The 21,750-nt window shown below is 41.5% G+C and overlaps 3 protein-coding genes across 4 annotated transcripts in view; 1 reads left to right on the forward strand and 2 right to left on the reverse strand.

Moving 5' to 3' along the window:
- Positions 1–4,911, reverse strand: part of cwc27 (CWC27 spliceosome associated cyclophilin) — a 31,785-nt gene extending 26,874 nt beyond the window's left edge. For both annotated transcript variants that reach the window (XM_026173128.2, XM_080304128.1), the window contains exons 1-10: positions 4,685–4,911; positions 4,460–4,556; positions 3,936–4,048; positions 3,681–3,824; positions 3,420–3,518; positions 3,231–3,334; positions 1,233–1,302; positions 988–1,067; positions 855–897; positions 603–778 (exon numbers count right to left, since the gene is read on the reverse strand). In XM_026173128.2, coding sequence (XP_026028913.1) covers positions 603–778; positions 855–897; positions 988–1,067; positions 1,233–1,302; positions 3,231–3,334; positions 3,420–3,518; positions 3,681–3,824; positions 3,936–4,048; positions 4,460–4,556; positions 4,685–4,726 — 968 coding nt within the window. In that variant the 5' untranslated portion in view covers positions 4,727–4,911. The remainder of the gene's footprint in view (positions 1–602; positions 779–854; positions 898–987; positions 1,068–1,232; positions 1,303–3,230; positions 3,335–3,419; positions 3,519–3,680; positions 3,825–3,935; positions 4,049–4,459; positions 4,557–4,684) is intronic.
- A 420-nt stretch (positions 4,912–5,331) lies between these two features.
- On the forward strand, positions 5,332–11,360 carry ppwd1 (peptidylprolyl isomerase domain and WD repeat containing 1). Its single transcript, XM_026173127.2, has 11 exons — positions 5,332–5,498; positions 5,616–5,718; positions 6,559–6,662; positions 6,819–6,939; positions 7,059–7,506; positions 7,592–7,782; positions 7,965–8,154; positions 8,241–8,422; positions 8,505–8,586; positions 8,670–8,852; positions 11,156–11,360. Exons 1-11 carry the CDS (start codon positions 5,366–5,368, stop codon positions 11,297–11,299), a joined length of 1,881 nt encoding a protein of 626 aa, XP_026028912.1. The 5' UTR covers positions 5,332–5,365; the 3' UTR covers positions 11,300–11,360.
- Positions 11,361–13,066: 1,706 nt separating this feature from the next.
- trim23 (tripartite motif containing 23) lies at positions 13,067–21,555 on the reverse strand. The gene is made up of 11 exons (XM_026173129.2): positions 21,426–21,555; positions 20,653–20,815; positions 20,121–20,242; positions 19,753–20,031; positions 19,479–19,661; positions 19,182–19,397; positions 18,899–19,033; positions 18,652–18,781; positions 18,418–18,528; positions 13,878–14,002; positions 13,067–13,799 (listed from the first exon to the last, which is right to left on the reverse strand). Exons 1-11 carry the CDS (start codon positions 21,522–21,524, stop codon positions 13,620–13,622), a joined length of 1,743 nt encoding a protein of 580 aa, XP_026028914.2. The 5' UTR covers positions 21,525–21,555; the 3' UTR covers positions 13,067–13,619.
- Positions 21,556–21,750: the final 195 nt, after the last annotated feature.

Genomic DNA, 21,750 nt, shown 5'->3' on the forward strand with positions numbered 1-21,750 from the left:
ATGACATTTTTCTAGTAAAGATGCTAAAGGTTTACCATTTCCTGCTTCGCATAAACTGAAATTTGGTGCTTTTATTTATCACATCTGAATGAAATTTGTGGGTTTCAAATTGTTGTTTATCATTGTGTTGCACTGCTATGTCTTTAGGAATCTCAGACTAACAATTACCTAATTGAAAAAAGAAAAAAATATGCAGCTATGAACACTGAAAAGTAACATTTTGTCTCTTGGACTCACTAAATATTTTCCTTGTCAGAAAAATAAAAGTTACAATAACAATCAGCAATAGGTAAGGTTTAGCATCATCTATATATTACATAGTCCAATAGCTCCCCCACCAGGATGTCACACCACATTACAAGTTCAACAACAACCATAAGACGCTGCTGAAAAAACTATGAAATACTATTTTTTTTGTTTTTAGCAGCCATGTAATTTTAACTATACACAACAGCTTTTAGTGGTAAAATTTTTCAAAATACATAATTTCAGAGAGATCATTATGCAGTAGCTACGTTTTAAATTTTTCTAGTAGTTTAGTTTAATTTATTTGCAGCAGGGTTGCAAAAAACCAAACAAACAACCAAGGAAAAAAAACATACCTGCGGCTCATCTTTTTTTCTTGCTCCTCTTCAATGGGCTCTGCCACTTTCTCTCCACCCTTTTCCTTCTTTAGCTTTTTACTTATGAGCTCTCTGATCTTCTCTTTCTTCTCCGAGTCATATTCCTCATCTGTGTCCATGTCGTCCTCAACATCATCGTCAGCCTCGTCACCTGACTGGAGAAACACATCAAACACTTAACGCTGATACTTCGCCTCTGAGTGCAAATGGAGGAAAATCTAAAAGACTTACCAAAGCTGCATCACCAGATGCAGATGCTTTTTTCTTCTTACCCCTGTGAGCAGAGCAAACATAGGTTCAGACTTTTTAATAATTCAAATTTAAAAAGGAAATTAAAATAGTTTTATAACTATTAATGAATTACTTATCAACTGCTGGAACAGAGCTCAGTCTGGGATCATCTTTCAAAAGGTCATGGCTGCTTTTGCTTTTTCCCTTGAATGTCTATTTAAAAAAAGAAAAGAAAAATGCCCAGACAACAGTTATTTACATGTCTATGTACTTTTTGAAATTTTTTAATATTTCTAATATACACCTAGTTATGATGTGTGAGTGGCACAAGAGTAAATGTCAGAGGTGCCCACATATAATGGTTTTATGATCCAGTACCTGGCTGACTTGGTTCACCATCTCCTCATCTTCTTCAGCTTCCTCTCCAAATGATAAAAGACTGAAATTCCTACAAAACACACCAACATGGGTAATTGCAGGGAAATAACATATTGTTATAAATCTTTATCAATAACATTATTGGCACTAAAAATAAATTAAACATGTAGCAAACAGTAATGAGTTTAAAGAGGACCTATTAAACTTTTTACCTCTAGTTCAGGCTATCATTCAGGTTCTTCAAAGAGAGGCCAAATATACTGGACCTGCCAATCTTTGCATTCAGGTGTTTTAAGTCACATTGCCTCAGGTGTATGTAAGCCATGCAGTCTGCCTTCACAACATTTGTGAAAGAATGGTCGCTCTAAAAAGCTTCATGACACGGAGCATAGACCTGAATTAGGATCAGCAAGTTAGTTTGTGAAATTTCTTCCATCCAAGATATTCCATGATCAATTGTAAGTGGCATTATTCCAAAGAGGAAGGCTTTAGAAACCACAGCAACTCAATCACAGCGTGGCAGACCATATAAAGTTACTGAGATGCTGAGGCACAATGCATGTAATCATCAATGCTCTGCTGACCTAGAAACTACAGAGTTCTCAGCCTCACATCAGCACAATTATGACGTGCTACTGGCTTCGTGGCATGGGTTTCAATGGCCGATCAGCTCCTGTAGATGTAGCGTGTAAGTAGCCAGACACTTTTGTCCATATAGTGTATAAACCAGAGCCAAAGTTTCAAATAATAATAATAATAATAATGATGTTAGCACAGGTACAATAAATCCCTAGGTGCCAAGAGACCAAAAGCAGAGGTTTCATACTGACCTAAGCAATCTGTGTGAATATATTGTTTTCTAACATTTTAACACCAACATATACACAAAACACCAAAGATCAGGGATAACAGCACATACACCAATCAGGCATTATGGCCACCTGCCTAATATTGTGTCGGTCCCTGACTCGACAAGACTGCTGAAGGTGTGCTATGGTATCTGGCACCATGATGCTAGCAACAGATCCTCTAAATAGAATTTGGATGCCAAGTCAACACTTAAAACTCACTGTTGTGCTTCTTGTCCTCACACCATTTTTGAAAAATGAAACAGGCCTGATTGTAGGTGTAAGGCAGGTAAACGATGCACATCCACGTAATTCATCAGACCAGGCCACCTTCTTCCATTGCTCTGTAGTTCAGTACTACTGCTTGGTGCTTTCTGTGGTGGACAGGGGTCAGCATGGGCATGCTGACTGGTCTGTGCCTATGCATACACAACTGTACAGTGTATTGTGATTCTATCAGAAACAGCAATACATTTTTGGCAGTTTGAGCTACAGTATCTCAACTGTTGGATTGAAACACGGGCCAGCCATCACTCGCGCCTCAATAAGCCTTATAAGCCAGGCCGCCAATGACACTGACCACTGCATATTTTTCCTGCTTCTAACATCAATTGGGGGGAAAAAGTTAATTTTCTGCCTAACATATCTCACCTACTAACATGTGCCATGATGAAGAGATAATCAGTGTGACCACTGTCAGTGTTATGCCTGATCGGTGTATGAGAAGCATAAACAGCAGCTACAGTGGACACTTTCACTGTTTGTAAACACTTGATTTCACTTCAGAATAACTTTGTGGTCTATGACCTCTGTAGTCTTCTGGCAGGTGATAAGCTAAAGGAGCAACAACACTGGGGGTAACTAAAAACATTGGCATATAGAATGGGTTACCTTAAAGGTTCAACCTTTTTTACATAAATGATGAACCATAGACCAAGGTCCAGTATAAGACTCAGTATAAGACAAATGAGTAATATTTTACACTGTGAATCATGCAAAGCTACTCTAGTAAAGTGCAAGAAAATATATATCTATATATAGATATGGAAATAAGCATAATATATTCCCTTATGTACAAAAATGCAGGTGCTCCTGGGTACAGTCTTGATCTTGTTTCAATCAGAAAGACAGATGAAGGCCGAGCACTCACTTTGTGGCTTTTGACTGTGATTTCTTCGTCTCTTCTTTATCCTTTTCCTTTTTGAGTTTCTTTATTTCACGAGGTATGATGTCATCAAATGGAGAATGTAACACCTAGGACAGACAAAAAGAACAGCTTAAATTACAGAAGCTAGATAAACATATTGCTGAGCAGGTAAAATAGAATGAACTAAAATACCTCAGCAGATTTGATCTTGTGAGGATTCAGAGGTCTTTCCTCACCATCACACTCAACTTCTGCTAATCTGAGCATGTTATACACGGTGTCTCCAGTGACCTGGAGTGGGGATTGCAGAAAATAGAAATGGTCAGGCACACTCTTAGCACATCCTGCCTGGGGAAAACGCCACTCATCTTGGTATATTCATATATTCATTGAAGACAGCATTCAATCATGAATACAGATAGAGAATAAGTCATCATGTTCTTACAGATTTACCTTGCCAAATATGGTATGTTTATTGTTGAGTTCATCTGCACGTCCCAAGGTGAGAAAAAACTGACTGCCATTGTCATGTGGCCCTGCATTTGCCATGGCAACCAAACCCCTCCGATTGAAGCGCAACCTAGAGTGAAACTCATCCTGAAAGGCGAAAGAAAGTTTAGAAGACATCGTATTTTAGTGTCACCTGCTCATAGGAATTAGAAATCCACTTCAGAATTAAAAATAAAATGAGAAGAAAAGCAGCCTCACCTTGAATGGTCGGCCATAGATGGACTCTCCGCCTGCCCCTGTCCCAGTAGGATCTCCCCCCTGAACGATGAAATCAGGCACCACTCTATGGAACACTGTACCATCATAATAACCTAGAAGATCAAGACATACTGTATACTAAATAAACAATAAGGCAACAACAGTTCCCTCAAGAAATCTGAGCCAACAAGGATATTTAAATAAAGACAGTGCTCAGCTGAATATAGTTTCTGGGATTAAATAAAGTCTTATGTACACTCATAACAGCCATTTCTCTGCTTACAAGAATTATATAAGTAACGATGGCTAAGACTCAACATTTACTCACATTTAGTCCATCAATAATCTTCAAAATAAGATAAAAATATGACACTTACACGCGCATGGCCTAATGCTTAAAGAGGCTAGTTTTACCAAACCAATATATTTTAAGGGCACGCCTGGAATAATTCGGCCTAATTTAGCGCAAACTGAATTTGACGTTGTTCTCCAGTGGTTTCTGCACTTCCTTGGTGAATTCTTACCTTCCATGCACAGCTGCACGAAGTTCCTGCATGCTTTAGGAGCCTCCTTGGACCACAACTCAATGTCAATATCACCTGCTGTTGTCTTTAACAGGACCTGCGAAAAGACCACGAAATTATACATTCAGAGCTAAACAGTGTTAGGAGTGGCTAGCTAATGGTGCCTACAAATCCGCAACATTATGCACGAAAAAACTGAAGTTCAAATTGTAAACGGGCGCTTACCTTCCCATTTGTTGGTGGCTCTTGAATGTAAATGTTGCTCATCCTGCCGCTACGTTTCTGTGTTTTGTTAGCAGAATAAAAAATATATTCTCACACGATCTGAACTTTGGGTTCCTCGAAAATACAGATAGTAAAGTTTGTTACAGTAGGTAACTTTAAATGTGATACATTTCACATTTCACTCTTTACAGCCATATTGGCGATACATGAGTTGATTGTTTACTTCCGAGAACATAGGGGGTTTCGGTTTAATTATTGATTTTCTGTTCCGTTTTTTTCAAAGAACGTCACTTAATTTGTTTTTTTTCTGTTTCCATAAAATATATAAAAAGCTTTTATTCGCACGTGAATCAAACTCCGAGAGTGCTGATGACAAAACAATCCAAAACTAGCTCGGTACTTCACCCCGAGAAACAGATTTTTGGATCGCTCCTAGTGCGCTATCACAACAGCCCCTCTGGAAACAACAAGTTCCGTGTAATTACAGCGTAATCTCATTAATCCTAATAATTATGCATTCTTGAGAAAAGGTGAGACACATAACATGTTGTTTATAATTAATAATTGTAGAATTTTAGCAACTTAGACTTGAAACAAAAACAACTGCACAAAGAAATCAGAGATTTAGGCGCTGAACGGAAGTACTGTATTTACGGAAGGACCACACGGGCGATCACGGCAATGGCGGCTACTGAAAAGAATGTGGAACTGAAGCGCAAAGTAGATGATGATCATGATGGGGATGGGGACGAAGAAGATGCCGAGTGGGTTGGACCCATGCCAAGCGAAGCCACAAAGGCAAAGAAAAGGAAAGGTGGGATTCTGGCTGTTCATTCGGCACACTGGCAGCTTTTTGCGACTGCTCTCTAATCACTGCTAATAAAGCGCCAAACGCCGTCCGTTAACTTCTGTGTGTGTTTGTTTCTCTCAGTACTCGAGTACGAGCGTGTCTATCTGGACAACCTCCCGTCGGCTGCAATGTATGAACGGAGCTATATGCACAGGGACGTCATCACACACTTAGTTTGTACAAAGTAAGTCAGCAGCTACAAGGAAACGTTCCTTTATACGTGAGGAAGCGTTTCCACTTTACAGCACTACTCGCTTACATCCAGCTTATTAAACCACCTTAATAAAAGCGATGCAATGTTAAAATGCCTAAACTATCAATTATTAGTATTGCCAGCATACTTCATATTCCAGGATTTTCTTTGTGCTGATCCAGTGTTAGCATTCATGCTTGTGCCAACGTGAAAGTCAACCTAAAATGGTGACGTGTATGATACCATCACCTGGGAAATCTAAACGAAGCACCAGAATTTAGTAATTCTTTCATTTAAGAGTGGGCAGCCGTTTTAATAATTATTATTGATGTATTTTCTATCATTCCAGTGACAAGGCATGCCAATTTCCTGCAGCCTTCTGTTTATAGAGGAACCTTGCAGGCTGTATTACATGTTATTAGTTGGTTGTGTCTGTTCATTGTTTGTTTGAAAAGCCACTGAGTGCTGTATCTGTAATAACAATGAAGTTCCATCAGCTGATATAAGCTGTGTTGTTTGCTGTTGACCTGTAAGCTTGTAAGATGACATTTTATCAGTAATGGCTAACATTTATCTGTTGGGTCTTATCACTTTTAGCCTGAAAGTGTATTATTGTATTATTATCTGTTTCCCTGGCATAAATTGAATGACAACCCCCCCAAAACAAATCAGGCAAACAAAGAAAAACTTTGATGCATCCATATTCGCAATCCTGATTTTTTATTTTCTCTTTACTTCAGATAAAGATTGTCTAACTCCATCAGTAGATGGGATGTGGATGGGAAAAGTGGGCTGAAGCTGAAATAACGCCATAACATTGTGCTGTTTCAGGTCAGACTTCATCCTCACTGCCAGCCAGGATGGCCATGTCAAATTTTGGAAGAAGAAGGAGGACGAGGGGATAGAGTTTGTCAAACACTTTCGAAGTCATCTCGGTATGAACTTAATTTGTGATAACTTCTTTTTAACATTCTTAGTGGCACTGGACTGAGAGGAAGTTATGGAGACCCAGTGCATTGTATCTTATAATATAACATGTCTTTAATGAGTGAAAAGGATGTGTATAAACACTGTTCTTGCTTTTTGCCCAGGTGTGATAGAAAGCATTGCGGTCAGTGCGGAAGGGGCCCTTTTCTGTTCCGTTGGTGATGATCAGGCCATGAAAGTATTTGACGTGGTCAATTTTGACATGATCAATATGCTGAAGTTGGGGTGAGTCTAAATGAAGATTTTCTGGCCAGACACAATAATGTTTTTACTGCTGATAGATTTGGAGTGCAAGTTCTCCTTTAATTTGATTGGTTTCTCTACTGTGATCTGTCTATATGTAGCTTTCATCCAGGCCAGTCTGAGTGGATCTATAATCCTGGAGATGCCATCTGCACAGTAGCCTGCTCAGAAAAGTCCACAGGGAAAATCTTCATCTATGATGGCAGGGGAGGCAACGACCCCCTCCATGTCTTTGACAAAATGCACTCCGCACCGCTTTCCCAAATCCGCCTGAATCCCAAGTTTCGAGTCATTGTGTCTGCTGACAAAGCGGGAATGCTGGAGTACTGGACAGGCCTTCCAAATGAATTCAAGTTCCCCAAACATGTGGATTGGGAATACAAAACGGACACTGACTTGTATGAATTTGCAAAACACAAAACCTATCCCACCAGCCTTGCCTTTTCCCCCGATGGGAAGAAGATGGCCACCATCGCTTCTGATAGGAAAGTCAGGATCTTCCGATTCCTAACAGGAAAACTAATGCGAGTGTTTGATGAATCATTAACGGTAACCTGCCATTCACCTTTCAGCCTGGATCATTGCTAGCGTTATGAATTTTGCACACCAATCACAGCTGCTATATGTGTCTTAGATGTTCACAGAGCTGCAGCAGATGAGACAGCAGCTTCCTGACATGGAGTTTGGGAGGCGGATGGCTGTGGAGAGAGAACTAGAGAAGGTGGATGGTATCCGGCTGGCAAACATCATCTTTGATGAGACTGGCCACTTTGTTCTGTATGGGACCATGCTGGGCATCAAGGTCATCAATGTGGAAACTAACAGGTATGCTCACAAATGAAGGTGGAGACTGAATCACAGTTGTGTTTCGTAATAAAATAATGTTTAAGAGATGTAAACGAGTATTTTAATTGTAGTATACAAACTAATGAAATCAAATGTGATAACGTCACATACAGAGTTATATAGACATATAACTCCCGAGCCCTGTGTTTCTTGTTTTCTAGATGTGTGCGGATCCTTGGGAAGCTGGAGAACATCCGTGTGGTTCAGCTGAGTTTGTTCCAAGGTGTTGCAAAGGCCATGCAAGTGGCACCCACTGTGGAGATGAAAGCTTCTGACAACCCTGCCTTACAGAACGTAGAGCCTGACCCAACCATCTTCTGTAGTGCTTTTAAGAAGAACCGCTTTTACTTGGTGAGACAGAAAGGCATTCATTTCAAAGTGACAGCGCTGCATTTTTTCCTATCTTACTATAAGTTTTTTGTCGTCTCTTTTTGAAGTTTTCGAAGAGAGAACCAGAGGATACCAAGAGCGCCGATTCCGACAGAGACATCTTTAACGAGAAGCCCTCAAAAGAAGAGGTGATGGCCGCCACGCAGGCCGAGGGCCCCAAGAGAGTGTCTGACAGTGCCATCATCCACACCACTATGGGAGACATCCACATCAAGCTTTTCCCTGTGGAGTAAGTCCTCAGTGTGAATGCTTTTGGCTCCTCCTTTCACTTTAGAAGACAGGAACAGAACTTTTCCTCTCTTTGGTTTTAGATGCCCCAAAACTGTGGAGAACTTCTGCGTCCACAGCAGGAATGGATACTACAATGGCCACATATTCCACAGAGTGATCAAGGTACGTTGTCCTTTTTCTTTATGAAGCTTGGCGATCAACTGTGGGATTCTGGCTCTGAGTGTTTTTCTCTTTGTCGTTGACAGGGCTTCATGATTCAGACTGGAGACCCCACAGGAACAGGCATGGGAGGAGAGAGCATCTGGGGAGGGGAGTTTGAAGACGAGTTCCACGCCACGCTGAGACACGACCGCCCATACACACTTAGCATGGCAAACGGAGGCCCGGGCACCAATGGCTCACAGTTTTTTATCACCGTGGTACCCACTGTAAGTAGCCCAACTAAAACCACTTTCAGACGTGTATTTTATCATCGTGTGAATAAGATGTCAATTTACTTTTCTGAAAAAGTACGACAGCTACATGTAAGATGGTGATATTACCGTTTCAAACTTATAATTAGAATTATGGTAAAAAGAAGATTATATAAATTACACCCTTTATTGGCTCTAAGATTTTATTTAACAGGTCATAATAAAAAGAATTTAGGTAATTGGGTAAATTAGCTCAAAACAACCGCAGACGAAGAACAAAATATGACACTGTCTCATATTCATTTAACAAATCTCAGGACTTATGGTCATAATGTGTCAGGTTTGGTGAAACCAAATGGCATGGCAGCGCAAACCGCTCACATCAGCTCCTAAACATGTAATTGGTGAGGTGATGGTTAGACCCGGGCATCTTTCAGCCATTCACTTGACTGTGAAACTTCTGTGTAAACCAAAGTTATTCTAGAGTCAAATGTGAAGCCATCTGTCTGACAGCTAAAGTGAAAGTGGGTTGTGCAACAGGCAAATGATCCCAAGCACAGTGGCAAACCTACTACAGAATGACTAAAAAGAAAAGAATCAAGGTGTTTCCATGGACCACCCAAAGTCCACACCTCAACCTGCTTGAAATGTTGAAAGGTTGTATTTACCGAAGTGCTCATAACACCTAGATAATGTTTTATTACATCTTGATATGTAAAACCTTAAAAATTCCTGTGCACTTTCCTTTCACCATAACTACAGATGAAGTCATTTTTAATTTATATTAACACACCGTTTGCAATGCAGCAGAAAATGCAGGATTCAGCAAAGTCTGGTGTCGCTCCTGGAACAGCATCAGTGTCAGCAATCTTGTAACGTTACATGTAAATGACCAAGCAGAGTGTTGGGTTTCATTCTGTTTCTGTGTAACATGGCAACAGTAAACACGAATACTGTCAGGCACTCAGAGTGTAACGGAAGCCTACACAGACCTGGTGCATCACATTTACCAAAGTTTTCAAAATCCACAACATCACTACATGAGCCAGACTCACGGTTTAATACGCAAATTATTCTAAATGGGGGGTGAAGTTTGAGATAAAACAAAACTATAGTAATTCTCTTTTTTTAATTTTGAGTTTGTTTGTTTTTTATATAGTTTTCAATTGACTTTTTATGAATTGTTAGTTTGAGTCTTTTTGTTGTTATGTGGGGGATTTTTTCTCAGGATAAAGATTCTGTGTTGACTCTATGCAGAGCTTACTACACATAATGGGTAATCAGCATTTATACCCGTCTTGCTTTGCAGTTTTGGTGCCAAAACTCTAGTTAGCAAATCTCTTCCAGTCAATTTAAAAGTATGGGGAGAAAATATTTACCAGACATGAATAGGAGTAAACAATGACATTGCAGGCTGAACCAAACCACATGTAGCTACAGTTGTCAGAAGAGCAGGGCAGGTTATTGAGTAGTTACTGGTGTATGCTTGAGAAGGTTTGCACTTATAACATAGTTTCAGCATTGGTTTAATGCAGAAACAAAAAATCCACCTAAGTCTCGATAAATGTGCACCAAAGCCTCATTTTGCAGGTTGTGTTGACAGATTTGATCTGACTAAGACTTAAATTTGGTTAGTTTGGGGTTAGTTCTATCCATCCGTGCATTTTCTTAGCTGCTTAACAGTTGAAGGCTCTATATGGTATTTAAATGGGAAGGAGGGACTCTGAAATAGAAAGAAGACCTGAGAGTGCAAATGGCAGCAGCTCAGAGAGGTACTGTGGAGTGAGGTTGTGAATCTCCTTAAATGCGAGGAGCCAAATCTTGTAATCAAATCTACCAGAAGTCGGTGGAGCTGCTGAAGGACGGCTGTGGAATCCAATGGAAGGAGTTTTGGTGATGATGCAAGCAGTGGTTGAAGTTGTATGGACATTAGAGGAAGACAGAAAAGAGAGTTAGAGTAACCAAGGTGTAAACAAGGATGGCAGTACTGTTAGGTAAGACATACATATTTTTGGACTGTGGGATGAAGCCAGAGTACCCGGAGAGAGTGTGCAAACAGCATACAAGAAGGCTCCACCCAGATGCTGAATCCAAGCCCTCTCGATTTGACGGTGCTAACCTCTGCACCACCCTCGTTTAACTTAGTTGTGTTTTTCAAATGTCTTGCTTTTTGCCTTTTATTTAACTAAAATGCTTTTTATTTAGTTAAGGATAATGACCTCGGTCAGCAATGGACAACAAGTGCTTATAAGATCAACATGTGTGATTTTTTTTTTTTTTTTTTTTTAATTTCTTTATGTGCTTCTGTTTTTCTGCAGCCCTGGCTTGACAACAAGCACACTGTGTTTGGGAGGTGCACTAAAGGCATGGAGGCAGTCCAGAGGATCTCCAATGCCAAAGTCAACCCGAAGACTGACAAGCCATATGAAGACATCAGCATTATTAACATCACCATAAAGTAATTGTATGCCTTTGTCATGTAATGTACAGCGATTTATTAAAGAAGACCAAATGTTGTTATAAGAGTGTCTCCAGTTTACATGTCGAAGTATCATCGGGCAAGATGCTGAACCCTGAGTTGCCCCGATGCGTGCGTGTGTGTGTGTGTGTGTGTGTGTGTGTGTGTGTGTGTGTGTGTGTGTGTGTGTGTGTGTGTGTGTGAGAGAGAGAGAGAGAATGATAGAGACAAGTGCTGTGTGACTGTGTGAAGAATATTTGTAGTAAGAAGTGTTTTGAATGTTCATCTTGAGGTGTTTTTTAACCATCAGTCACTTTACCAGTCGAATAAATTTATTATAGAGCATCACATTATGTATAATTTACAAAAGCCATATTCAAGTCCACTGGTAACAAAGGTTTCAATGCACTTTGTGCTTCTACGTTTCCAAAAAACCCCAAAACAAATTGAAATGATGTCGCAAACTATGCGTCAAGGCTTTTCACACGTGCATTTTTCTTTTTGTAGTTGTTTAAATATTTTTATACATAAGTACAAATAGTTAACATTACATAGCAATGAATAAAGATCAAACTTAAATGATGGTTCCTCAATAACAAGACAAGTGTAAGTGTTAGGTTTAACGTTTCACTACTTTCACATTACAGAATTACTGAAGGCTGATTACCGGTGTACCATCTTAAAAGCACTCCAGAAAAACAAAAACATAAAAGAAAACTTGTGTAGGATAGAGGAATATTTTCACGACTTTTTTTTTTCTTTCGCACTGAGGTTAACACTCATAGTCTACTTAAGAAACAGCAGGTGGTTCATTTGCTTTCAAATGGAAACTGGAGCGAGGCGGCAGACGAGTGCAGTCGACAGATTCTGCGTGCAGTACGCTCAACAAAACGGAGGCAGAGTCGGTGCATTTAAAAACTCTGATTTTTTTTTTTTTAACCCACAACAGCTTGTATCAAAGTAAAGTCTGCTCGTCCCGCTCATCAGTGAGCTCAGTAAACAGTTGCTTAGTAACAGAAAACACTACATTCAAATCAAACCTTACCAGCTGTGGCTTTTAAATATGTTCACACTCTTAAAAACAAAACAAAAAACTTTGCACACAAAGATCCAAAGAAAAAAAATCAGCTGCTATTGCTCACGGTAGATGACCAGGCAAAATCTGAACATTAGACTGCTTGAAGCCACTGTGTTCATTTAAAGTAGACCTATTATGCTTTTCCTTCCTTTCTGCTATTTGTATGTTATTGGTGACATTATAATAAGTTTGGCTCTTTATGATGCCAGCGTGAGAGGATATCCTAATATGGTCATGGCAGGCATACAGTTGTGTAATGTGTAAGGGTGTGAATCAGAAGAAAACAGCTTGTTGCAGACGTGTGGCAGCCAAAGAATCCTGAATTGAAATCTATGGAAGGAAGTGGAATAACTAGAACTTCCATGGGGGAATAAAAAGCTTTTTGAAACCTTACTTTGGAGCAAAGTCCAAGTGGTGGGGCAGACTGTCACCAAAGCCCCAGTATAAGATGACTATGTAGTATTCTGATTTGAGAATCATGCAAAGCTACTCCAAATTTAATCCAAGACTAAAATTATGGAGCTGAAAGTGTGCATAAGAGGTCCCCTTTACACCATAGCAATGTTTCTGTTCCATCTCACTTAACCTGCAAGTGTACTGGAATAAACTGAAAGGGGACTAAACAGGACGATTTGAAGCGCACTAAAAAGCATACATAAATGATACTATCATCACAACATGGACCGGTGTGCATTTAGTTCAGTTCAAGGTCACATATTTGGAGGGTTATGGTGAGTTAACATGTGGGGTAGAAAAAACAGACACAGTTCACTTTGTCAGGGCACAAGGAGCATGTCTAACATTTAACTGGACCTAAGTTCAAAAGCTATAAATGCCAGATAAACAGCTCATCACCTAAACTATGAAGAAAAAATGAAGTGTGTAAGCCACATGAAGGCATAAAGCAGGATGGGAGGATGTAGTCTCAACTCAGGATTTAGGTCCAGTGACTATTTCTCAGAGGTCGGGAGTAGCAGGAAGGGCAGGCTTGAAGACATATTTGTAGTTCCCATATTACGAAGCTAGAGAAGATATATATACGTCTTTTGTTTTCTTTGCCGACAATGGTGCTCAGAGATGGAAAGGTGGAGAAGTCGGGTTTAAAGCTGCAGCCTTGTAGTGAAGCTCATGTTAAAAAGTTTTTGGAGAACTGATGAACCAGGCTCAGAGGCTGGGGGTTTGTGTTCAGATTTCAGGGGGTTGGGGGGGAGAGTGAAAAGAGTCCGCATGTGGAGGGAGGCGGCATTTAGGCGACGTCCAGGACGCCGGCAGCTACCAGCTGTCTGGAGAGCCAATCCAGCCCCTCGTGGAGGCCCATCCCGCTGCGGGCGTCACAGCCCTGAATGTGCCAGCTCCTCCCACAGCACAGCTTGTGCAGACTTAGTAGCTCCGTCATCTCCTCCACAGACACAGCGCCGGGAACGTCCTGTAAAGTGGACAGGTGATGCAACCTGGCATCTGAGCTTAATCAAGATTACGTGTCTTTTTTTTTTCTTTACACTACCTGTTTATTTGCAAAGATGAGCAGCAAGGCATCTCGCAGCTCCTTCTCTGTCAGCAGTTTGGCCAGCTCACTGTGGGCCTCCATGAGTCTGTCCCGGTGGCAGCTGTCAATCACAAACACCACCGCTGCACAAATATGAGAGTTGAAAGAAAGAGATTTACCAATAGTGGTCTGTACGCCTTTCTCATCAAGACTGACAACAACTATGGCTATGGGTACAACGTTTTGTACATGTAGCACTAAAAGGCTGACACCACCCCTCTTCTGTTAAGAGCAGTAGGTGCTTTCTCCCCAGTGCAGTCATAGTCGCCTCAGTTCAGAACAGTTAGATTGCGGCTTCTGTCTACATCTGGTTTACTGTTAAAGCAGACCTATGATGCCTTTCCCTTTCTTCCATCATACAAATGCTGTGAAGGGTGATGCTCGTATAAATGTGACAAAAATAAATTCAAATATTTCCTATGAGCTAAAAGTTCAGACTTCATTAGCATCACCTCCCAGGGTGACATCAGCAGGGGGGGAAACCCTCACATACTCCGTGGACCTCCAGCAACGGGAAAGCAGTAGCGATGGGCTGAGGGTCTGTCTCTGCACAGCATTGTGGCCAAATCATTGCGCATCACAATTTCTCCTTGTGCTGTAGCAGCCTCACACAGCAAAGGGTTGCTGCCCAACAGGTTAGCCTGGCAAGCTAGCCTGCAGTGGAGTAGTTTGCATGGAAAAGCCACACAGTGGATACACTCATGAGTGGATGTCAAGACGGCCCAAACATGCAATAAGCCTGGGCATCCCTGGGCATCCCTCACTTTCTCCAAACAGCACCACTTTACCGCCATACTTATCAATGCTCTTGTCACATCTTGTTTATATTATTATAATTCTCTTCTCTATGGTCTACCTCATAAATCTCTCCATAAACTGCAGTTAATTCAAAATTCAGCTGTTCGTATTGTATCCAGAATTAGATCCACTGAACATATAACAACAGTTCTTAAACAGCTCCATTGGCTTCCAGTTCACCTACAAATCAATTTTAAGATCCTCCTTCTTACTTTCGAAGCCCTTCATAACCTCGCTCTTCCATATTTATCTGATCTTTTCCATACGTATTCACCCTTTTGTCCACTCTGCTCTTTTTCATTTTCTCTTTTGTCTGTTATACCTGCTCACCCGACTACCATGGGACACAGAACCTACCCGTAAGACTTTGGAATACACTTCCACCAGATCTCCGCACTACAAACTCTCTGGGAAACTATTGCTACTTCCCAGGATGAAAGTATTGCTACTAAACACCAGCAACAGGACAGTAATGCAACTGTTTGTATGCTAGTGAACAACTGAAATGTTGACAACAAAGCGCCTGGTGACAGAGCTGTTCACTTGAATTTGTGGACAGTTTAGCTTAGCACCTAACAGCACAGTTGTCTACAGGCTTCTGTGCTTCTATGTTTTTTTTAATCACATCTGGCACCAAGTCAGCCTATTATACAGGGACCCCGCCTGACATGGGCATCATTTAGCCAACCTGTAAGAGCTCATTTTCCTGTCTTTACTGTCCTATGTACTAAAAGCCCAAAAAGGTAAAACCTAAAATGAAAAATGGAAAGCAACCAATGTAAAACAAAAACAAATCAAGTAAAAACACAATATCCACAAAGGTTTGAAAAATGGCCACATGCTATGCAGGTGGGTGAGGGGTAAATCTTGTTCCTGAGGGGCAGCTGATCACAATAAAGCCTGCTTAAAGGAAAACAGCTAAAACTTCCTGAGGCCCATCACCGCACCTCATAAAATAAGGATTATTTTAAACTGTGAGTCAAGCACAAAGCTACTTCAGTAGAGTCCAAGACAAAAAATGTGGAGCTCTCTAATATATAAATCAAAGGTTATTTGTAGATTATGTTAAGACCAAGTGAATGTGTCTGGTATTCTTCCTTCTGAACAGAACCCATGCTTGATGTACTTCAGCCAGTGTGCTTGTATTGTCCTCAATTTATTTTAAAGTAAACGACAAGCCTTTCACATGCCTACACTTTAAAGTTAATAAACTCATGATAGCTGGAATATGTTAAATTTTGCAAGATAAATGAGGGTTTGCTTTGCTGTTAGCCAGAACCACGCTGTGTGGCCTCACAGTTTAGTGAGGCTGTAAATCAACCTGTTTCTCATTTAGCCAATGTAACCGATGGGTTTATTTTGGTATATTTTTCTAACTTTGTTTAATTCCCTCCCTGTGCTGAAACCACACACAGATTGAAGGTGCAACAAAGACATCTCTTTAGACCCCGCCAGGAATTTGAAATAAAAAATAAAAAAATCTCTCTTTTACTAGTACCTCTAGACTATTGTGGTCTGTTGTCTGACCAATCACTCTGTGGTGTGCCGTGATTTCCCTTAACCCATCAGTGGCCACTGTCAGCCGTTCTTTTTTTTGGTTTGATATGCATGGATCCCGAAGGATGAAACCGGCTGACTTTGGTGATCCTCTGACTTTTCCGCTCACACCACAAAGAGGTTGACATTTATGGTTCAGTCTGTACCATAAATGTCAACTATCTGATGGATTGCCTTGACATTTCCCGGAGATATTTCAGGTCTGCAGAGGATACAGTGTAACAACATTAATGATTCCATCACTTTACACAGTACTGTGGGTTAGAAGTAGATGGCTGCGAAAAAGATGACAAAAAAAGCCAATCAATTACTGTTTTTTTTTTTTTTTTAATGCACGGAGTCAAAAAGCTTGTCTGGCAAGCAAAGGTCTATTTACTCATGAACAACAATGATTTTTCCTTCAAACCTGCAATGCTTTAGTGACATGATAGGGATCAAATGTTTCTCAGAAACCTTAAAGTCAACATACACTGATCGAGGGAAACAGTAAAATCACACACTAATACACTGTAAGTCCTACAGCTCTGAACAGTCAGATACAGTCCCAGTGTCTGTGGAATCATGCACTGGGACATTAGCTAGGATCTTTTGGGTGGGGAGATAGGGCCACCATGGATCAGGCTTGTTCCACAGACCTTTGATTGGATAGGGATCTGGGGAGTTTGGATTCTCGGTCAGTGCCTTATGCTCTTTGTTGTATGCCCGGAGCCATACCGGAACAGTTTTTAGACCGTGGCAGGAGGAATTGTTAAAAAATGTTTAAGAAGCTGGCACAAAGCAGCAGTTTATAGGGCTGAAAAATGAAGCAAACTCAGAGCTTCAAAAAACTGAAGTAACTCAAATAGCCACTTTTACGTTGGCCCTAAGAGGTCAAACAAACTGTAAGTTCCTTACAAAACACAAGCAACGAGAAAAACGCTACAAAAGCTCACAAAACATAATTTCAATAAGACACAATGGAAATAGAAACAAATTGTGCAAAGCTCACACCAAAAATCAATCAATAAAAGAATTAACTTTTTTCTTTAAATCACAAAACTAAACGGAAGTGTTTTTGGGGAGACGATAATGTGATGGAACTGCTGCGAAAGTGACAGCAAACGGCTAATAGCAAACATGTATCGAGAGTATTATGTGAGTTATGTGATTGTAACAAACACTACAATGCAACATTTTCTCCCTCAAATCACTGATGAATCTTCCCCTTCTTTTACATGTGTTTCGTTTCAACCCTACACATGTTTTGGTTTCTGTCACTTCTGCAGCTGTTCAGTCACATTATTGTCGCCGTAAAGATATTTTGTTGTGTTTATTTTCATTTCGGTTGTGTGTTTTTGGACAGTTTTTTTTTTCCATTTGCTGGTGTTTCCTTACATCACAGTGCATTTGACCTCTCACTGGCACCACACCCTTGAGCCTGCCTATGAAATTGAGTCAATCTGTAGAGAACTCCTATTGGCTACTCCCTTTAGGGGTCGCCACAGGGGATCATCTGCCATGTCACCCTACCCTAGCATCCTCCTCTGTCAGTTTAACCCTGTCATCTTTCACTACATCTATGAGTGTTCTCTGTGAACTTCCTATATACCCCCTGCTGACAGCTCCATCTTCAACATCTTTTGTCAAGTATATCCACTATCTCCAGAGCTTCATTCAAAAAATACTGGTGGTCACCAGTGCTAAACCTTTAGACACCTAGCAGATGGATAAATGGATGTTTGAAAATCATATGCTATTTTCTGAAAGTTGACCACTGACCTTGCTATTAAAGTCAGTGTTACCAAGATTAAAACTCCCAGAGGTTTTCAGCAGATGCAAATACAGTATTGAATGACTTTAAAAATCCTACATCGCCTCACAAACTTGGGTATCCACACCACCTGCAATCAGCTCTCTGCTGGACCTCACTTCTGCCTTAAAACTGGACCCAATGGGCACCGTGACTACATTTGTCTTTTATATACCGTCTGTGAGCGTCAAAGTGAAATACACACAAAGCCAAGATTTCCCAGCTAAACTGTGCATTTAACTAGATGCTCCAAGTTATTCACTTCACCTGTCAGTGGTCCAAGTCACACAAAAGTACTAGTTAAATCCAAGAACATGCTATAAATATCCAAAGCACAGAAAGCACAAAACATACCTTGAGTGTTTAGATAATAGTGTTTCCAGAGGGGTCTGAGCTTGTGCTTCCCACCCACATCCCAGATGGTGAATTTTAGGTTCTTATATTCAACCGTCTCCACATTGAAACCTTGGACAAAGATCAAAAGCAAGCTTTATATAGGATAATATATATATATATAAAAAAAGAAAGACTTGTATTATCCTGACTCTAAAGTGACTCTGTGAACCATTAAACTGCAAGTGCATTTACCAATGGTTGGGATGGGCTGCATGAACTCGTCTTGTTTCAGCTTGAATAGGATGGTGGTTTTTCCAGCGCCATCGAGCCCCAGAGTCACTACGCGGATCTCCATCTTTGGACCAATGTGGACCCTGTTGTCCTGAAAAGACATTTTCAGTGTCATTACTACATTTATAGGAAAACCCAAGGCCTTTCCATTTTTTGCGACACATTTGGTTTACAGAAGCAAATTTCTATGAGCAGCGACAGCGTGTACCTTAGTGAAGGTGACTGGGATGCCGGCATCCAGCTGAATGTGATCTGCCAGCTCAGTGAACTGGTGTTGCTGCTTCTGAAGCGTCTCCAGCAAACAGTTGATCTCCTGCTTTGCCAGAACAACTCTGCAGTCGTCCTAAAAGACAAAAGAAGCAACGCACATCACACCTTTAACGGCATTACGCAAGCATTTCCCCAAAATCACCACAGCTTTGATCTTAATTGGGGTGAGGAAAAGAAAGAAACAAGTTCCTAAACTCACCAGTACTCCTCACATCTCCTACCTGCTGAAGTGTTTTCTCACAGTGCAGGCAGGCGGTGGACACCTGAGACAGCAGGATGGTCATATCCTCCTGCTGCTGCCTCAGCCAGATGAGCCTCTCCCTTACATGGGCGTCCACCACGCTCAGCGCCATCTCCTCCTGCCGACACAGGGTCTCGTGCAGATCTGCAAAGTAAGCTCGGACGCAGGAGCGGGCGCTCTCTGCTGTGCCGGGGACCTGAAGCACACATGGGAAAGATCTAAGAGCCAAAACAGAAGCATGATCATTCGTGTTTTATTAAGAAGCCCTTTGTCTTACATGTTCAGTGTGTGCCATGCCTACTCCATCCTCAACTATCTGCTCGCCACCTTCTATCTGCTGCACGATGCCCACCAACTTCCTCGAGTACTCGGACACCTCCTCTGTGAAGGTTCGGATACAGTGGGCCATGTCCAGAATGGATGCACGAATCTGATTGGCTTCAGTCTCAAGAACAGCATGCTGTTAGGGAAAATAGGGCAATATAACATATATATATAACCATATCTTTTTCAGTGACTATATCTAATATGGGAACAAGTTTTCCAGCTACCTTATGGCCCTGGTGCTTGCCGTACTCCTTACATACACAGCACATGAGGGGCCCGGACTGACAAGCTTCCTCCAGGCAGACAAACTCGATGGCATGGACCTGATGCTGAGGGCACAAGGTCTTCTCGTGGGGCTTATCAGCCAGTGGCACCCGCCGGTGTTTGGCCAGTGTGCGAGTGGAGTGGGTGAGCTGAGAGCACTCGCCACACAGGTGGGTGGCACACACGGTACAGTACATGGAGGCTGTGTGGCTCTCATCCTCGTCGCAGCGAATTATACACTAGTTTATAAAAAGATGGATTGAGGATAAAGCATGCAGAAGGTGTGAAGGTGACACATCTCTTATCAGTAAAATCATAGCTGCCTTACTTCTCCCATGCCTTTCAAGGCGTCCTCTGCCATTCCTGACTGGTTAGTCGCTCCATTCTGGAGTCTCTCCAAGAGTTCAAGCAGAGCAAAGTTTTTCTTTAGACCCCAAACTCCAGAGTCCCCTAAGCAAATGTGAAGAAAGCAAACTCACTTTGAAAGGCAAATAATGCAAGTACTGTAGAGCTCCATGCCCTCAAAAACACCCTTAGCCTCAACTGGATGATGGATTTCTGCAGCAAGAATAATGTTTTCTGTAATAAAGACAACTTCAATTTTTCACAACTTCTGGGTAAAAGTCTTTTTTTTAATGGGGCTTGCATGAAGTCAAATAAAGAGAAATGTGAAGATCACAGGATGTTGTTCTAAGGTTCTTAGTTGGTTTTGAAAGCTCTTTTATGCTCTTGTTTTTAGAAGAACGATCAGTCTCAGGATTCAGCCACTGAATTTCACTTACAACGATTTATATAGCAGGTATTACACATATAGTGTCCGCTATATACACGATGCTGGAAAGCGTGATGACATCACTCACCCAGCTCAGTGACCTGCCTGTCAAAGGGGCAGCGGACCGCTCTGCCATGGAGGGGCAACCGGGTTAGACAGTCATGGCACACTGTGTGGCCGCAGAGCAGAAGACGAGGGACCTTGTCCCCCTGGAGAGAGAAGACATCCTCACAAACACCACATTCCAGCACCTGCAAATAAACCAATACCAGTATTAAAGCACCCGATCACAGGAGGGTACAGATGCTTCTGGGTTACTGCAGAGAGATGCTCTATAAGGTCTCAGACAGAACAATAACTAGTCGGATGCAGTCATCTTGACCTGTAGCGTTACAGCTGGATAACACTTCTGATTTCTACTTTCAGTGATCTTTAAGTGAATACATTGAAAGCAGTACGAAAAGCATCTTCTGACACGATCACACTCTGAGCTGGGCTCCCTCACAGAGGAGCTGCAGCTAGCACTGACGCCAACTACCGACGGAAGACCAGCCAGCTCATCTGCTAGCATGATGCGGGCACAAATACCAGCCATGTCAACGTGCACCAGTCTAAGTTTATAATGCAGCGCTAAAAAAAAAGATCGTCTTGTGAAACAGTGTTTACACATGACTCTGGTCCGATCTATAAAATAAAGCTCTGACATCCTCCTGCCAACGACGCCAACGCAGCAGCGTTCGCCCAAAATCAAAAGCGTCAGAGGCAAGCCTGATGTCGGTCATTCGCTCAACATAACAAAATAGCCAAACACCACCGATCGACATGTAGTTGGATCTAAGATTGCAGTGACAACATTACAACCTTAACCGTGCTCCCATTAGCTCCTCTCCCGTGTCGGATACAGGGCTCCATCGTCGCTACGGCGCCCTGCTTGTTTATTCCTGCTGCAGCAGCGGCCATTCTTGGACGACGGCGCAGAGACCCGAGCAGGTTTGAGAGGACAATCCCCAGAAGCACTTCCGGTTTTGTTCTTTTTCGCTCTTTCAGCATCTCTACTAGCATAGGCTACCGTGCCTATATATTTACAGTCATTTATGTTCAATTTACGAAAAAATACCCTGCCCCCAAAAACAACCAGGGGCATTTGAAAATAGCTGAGTAGCGGCAAGATTTTCTCCTGGAAAGA

This window comes from Astatotilapia calliptera, chromosome 7, assembly GCF_964374335.1.
Source record: "Astatotilapia calliptera chromosome 7, fAstCal68.1, whole genome shotgun sequence".
NCBI classification, from domain to species: Eukaryota; Metazoa; Chordata; class Actinopteri; order Cichliformes; family Cichlidae; genus Astatotilapia; species Astatotilapia calliptera.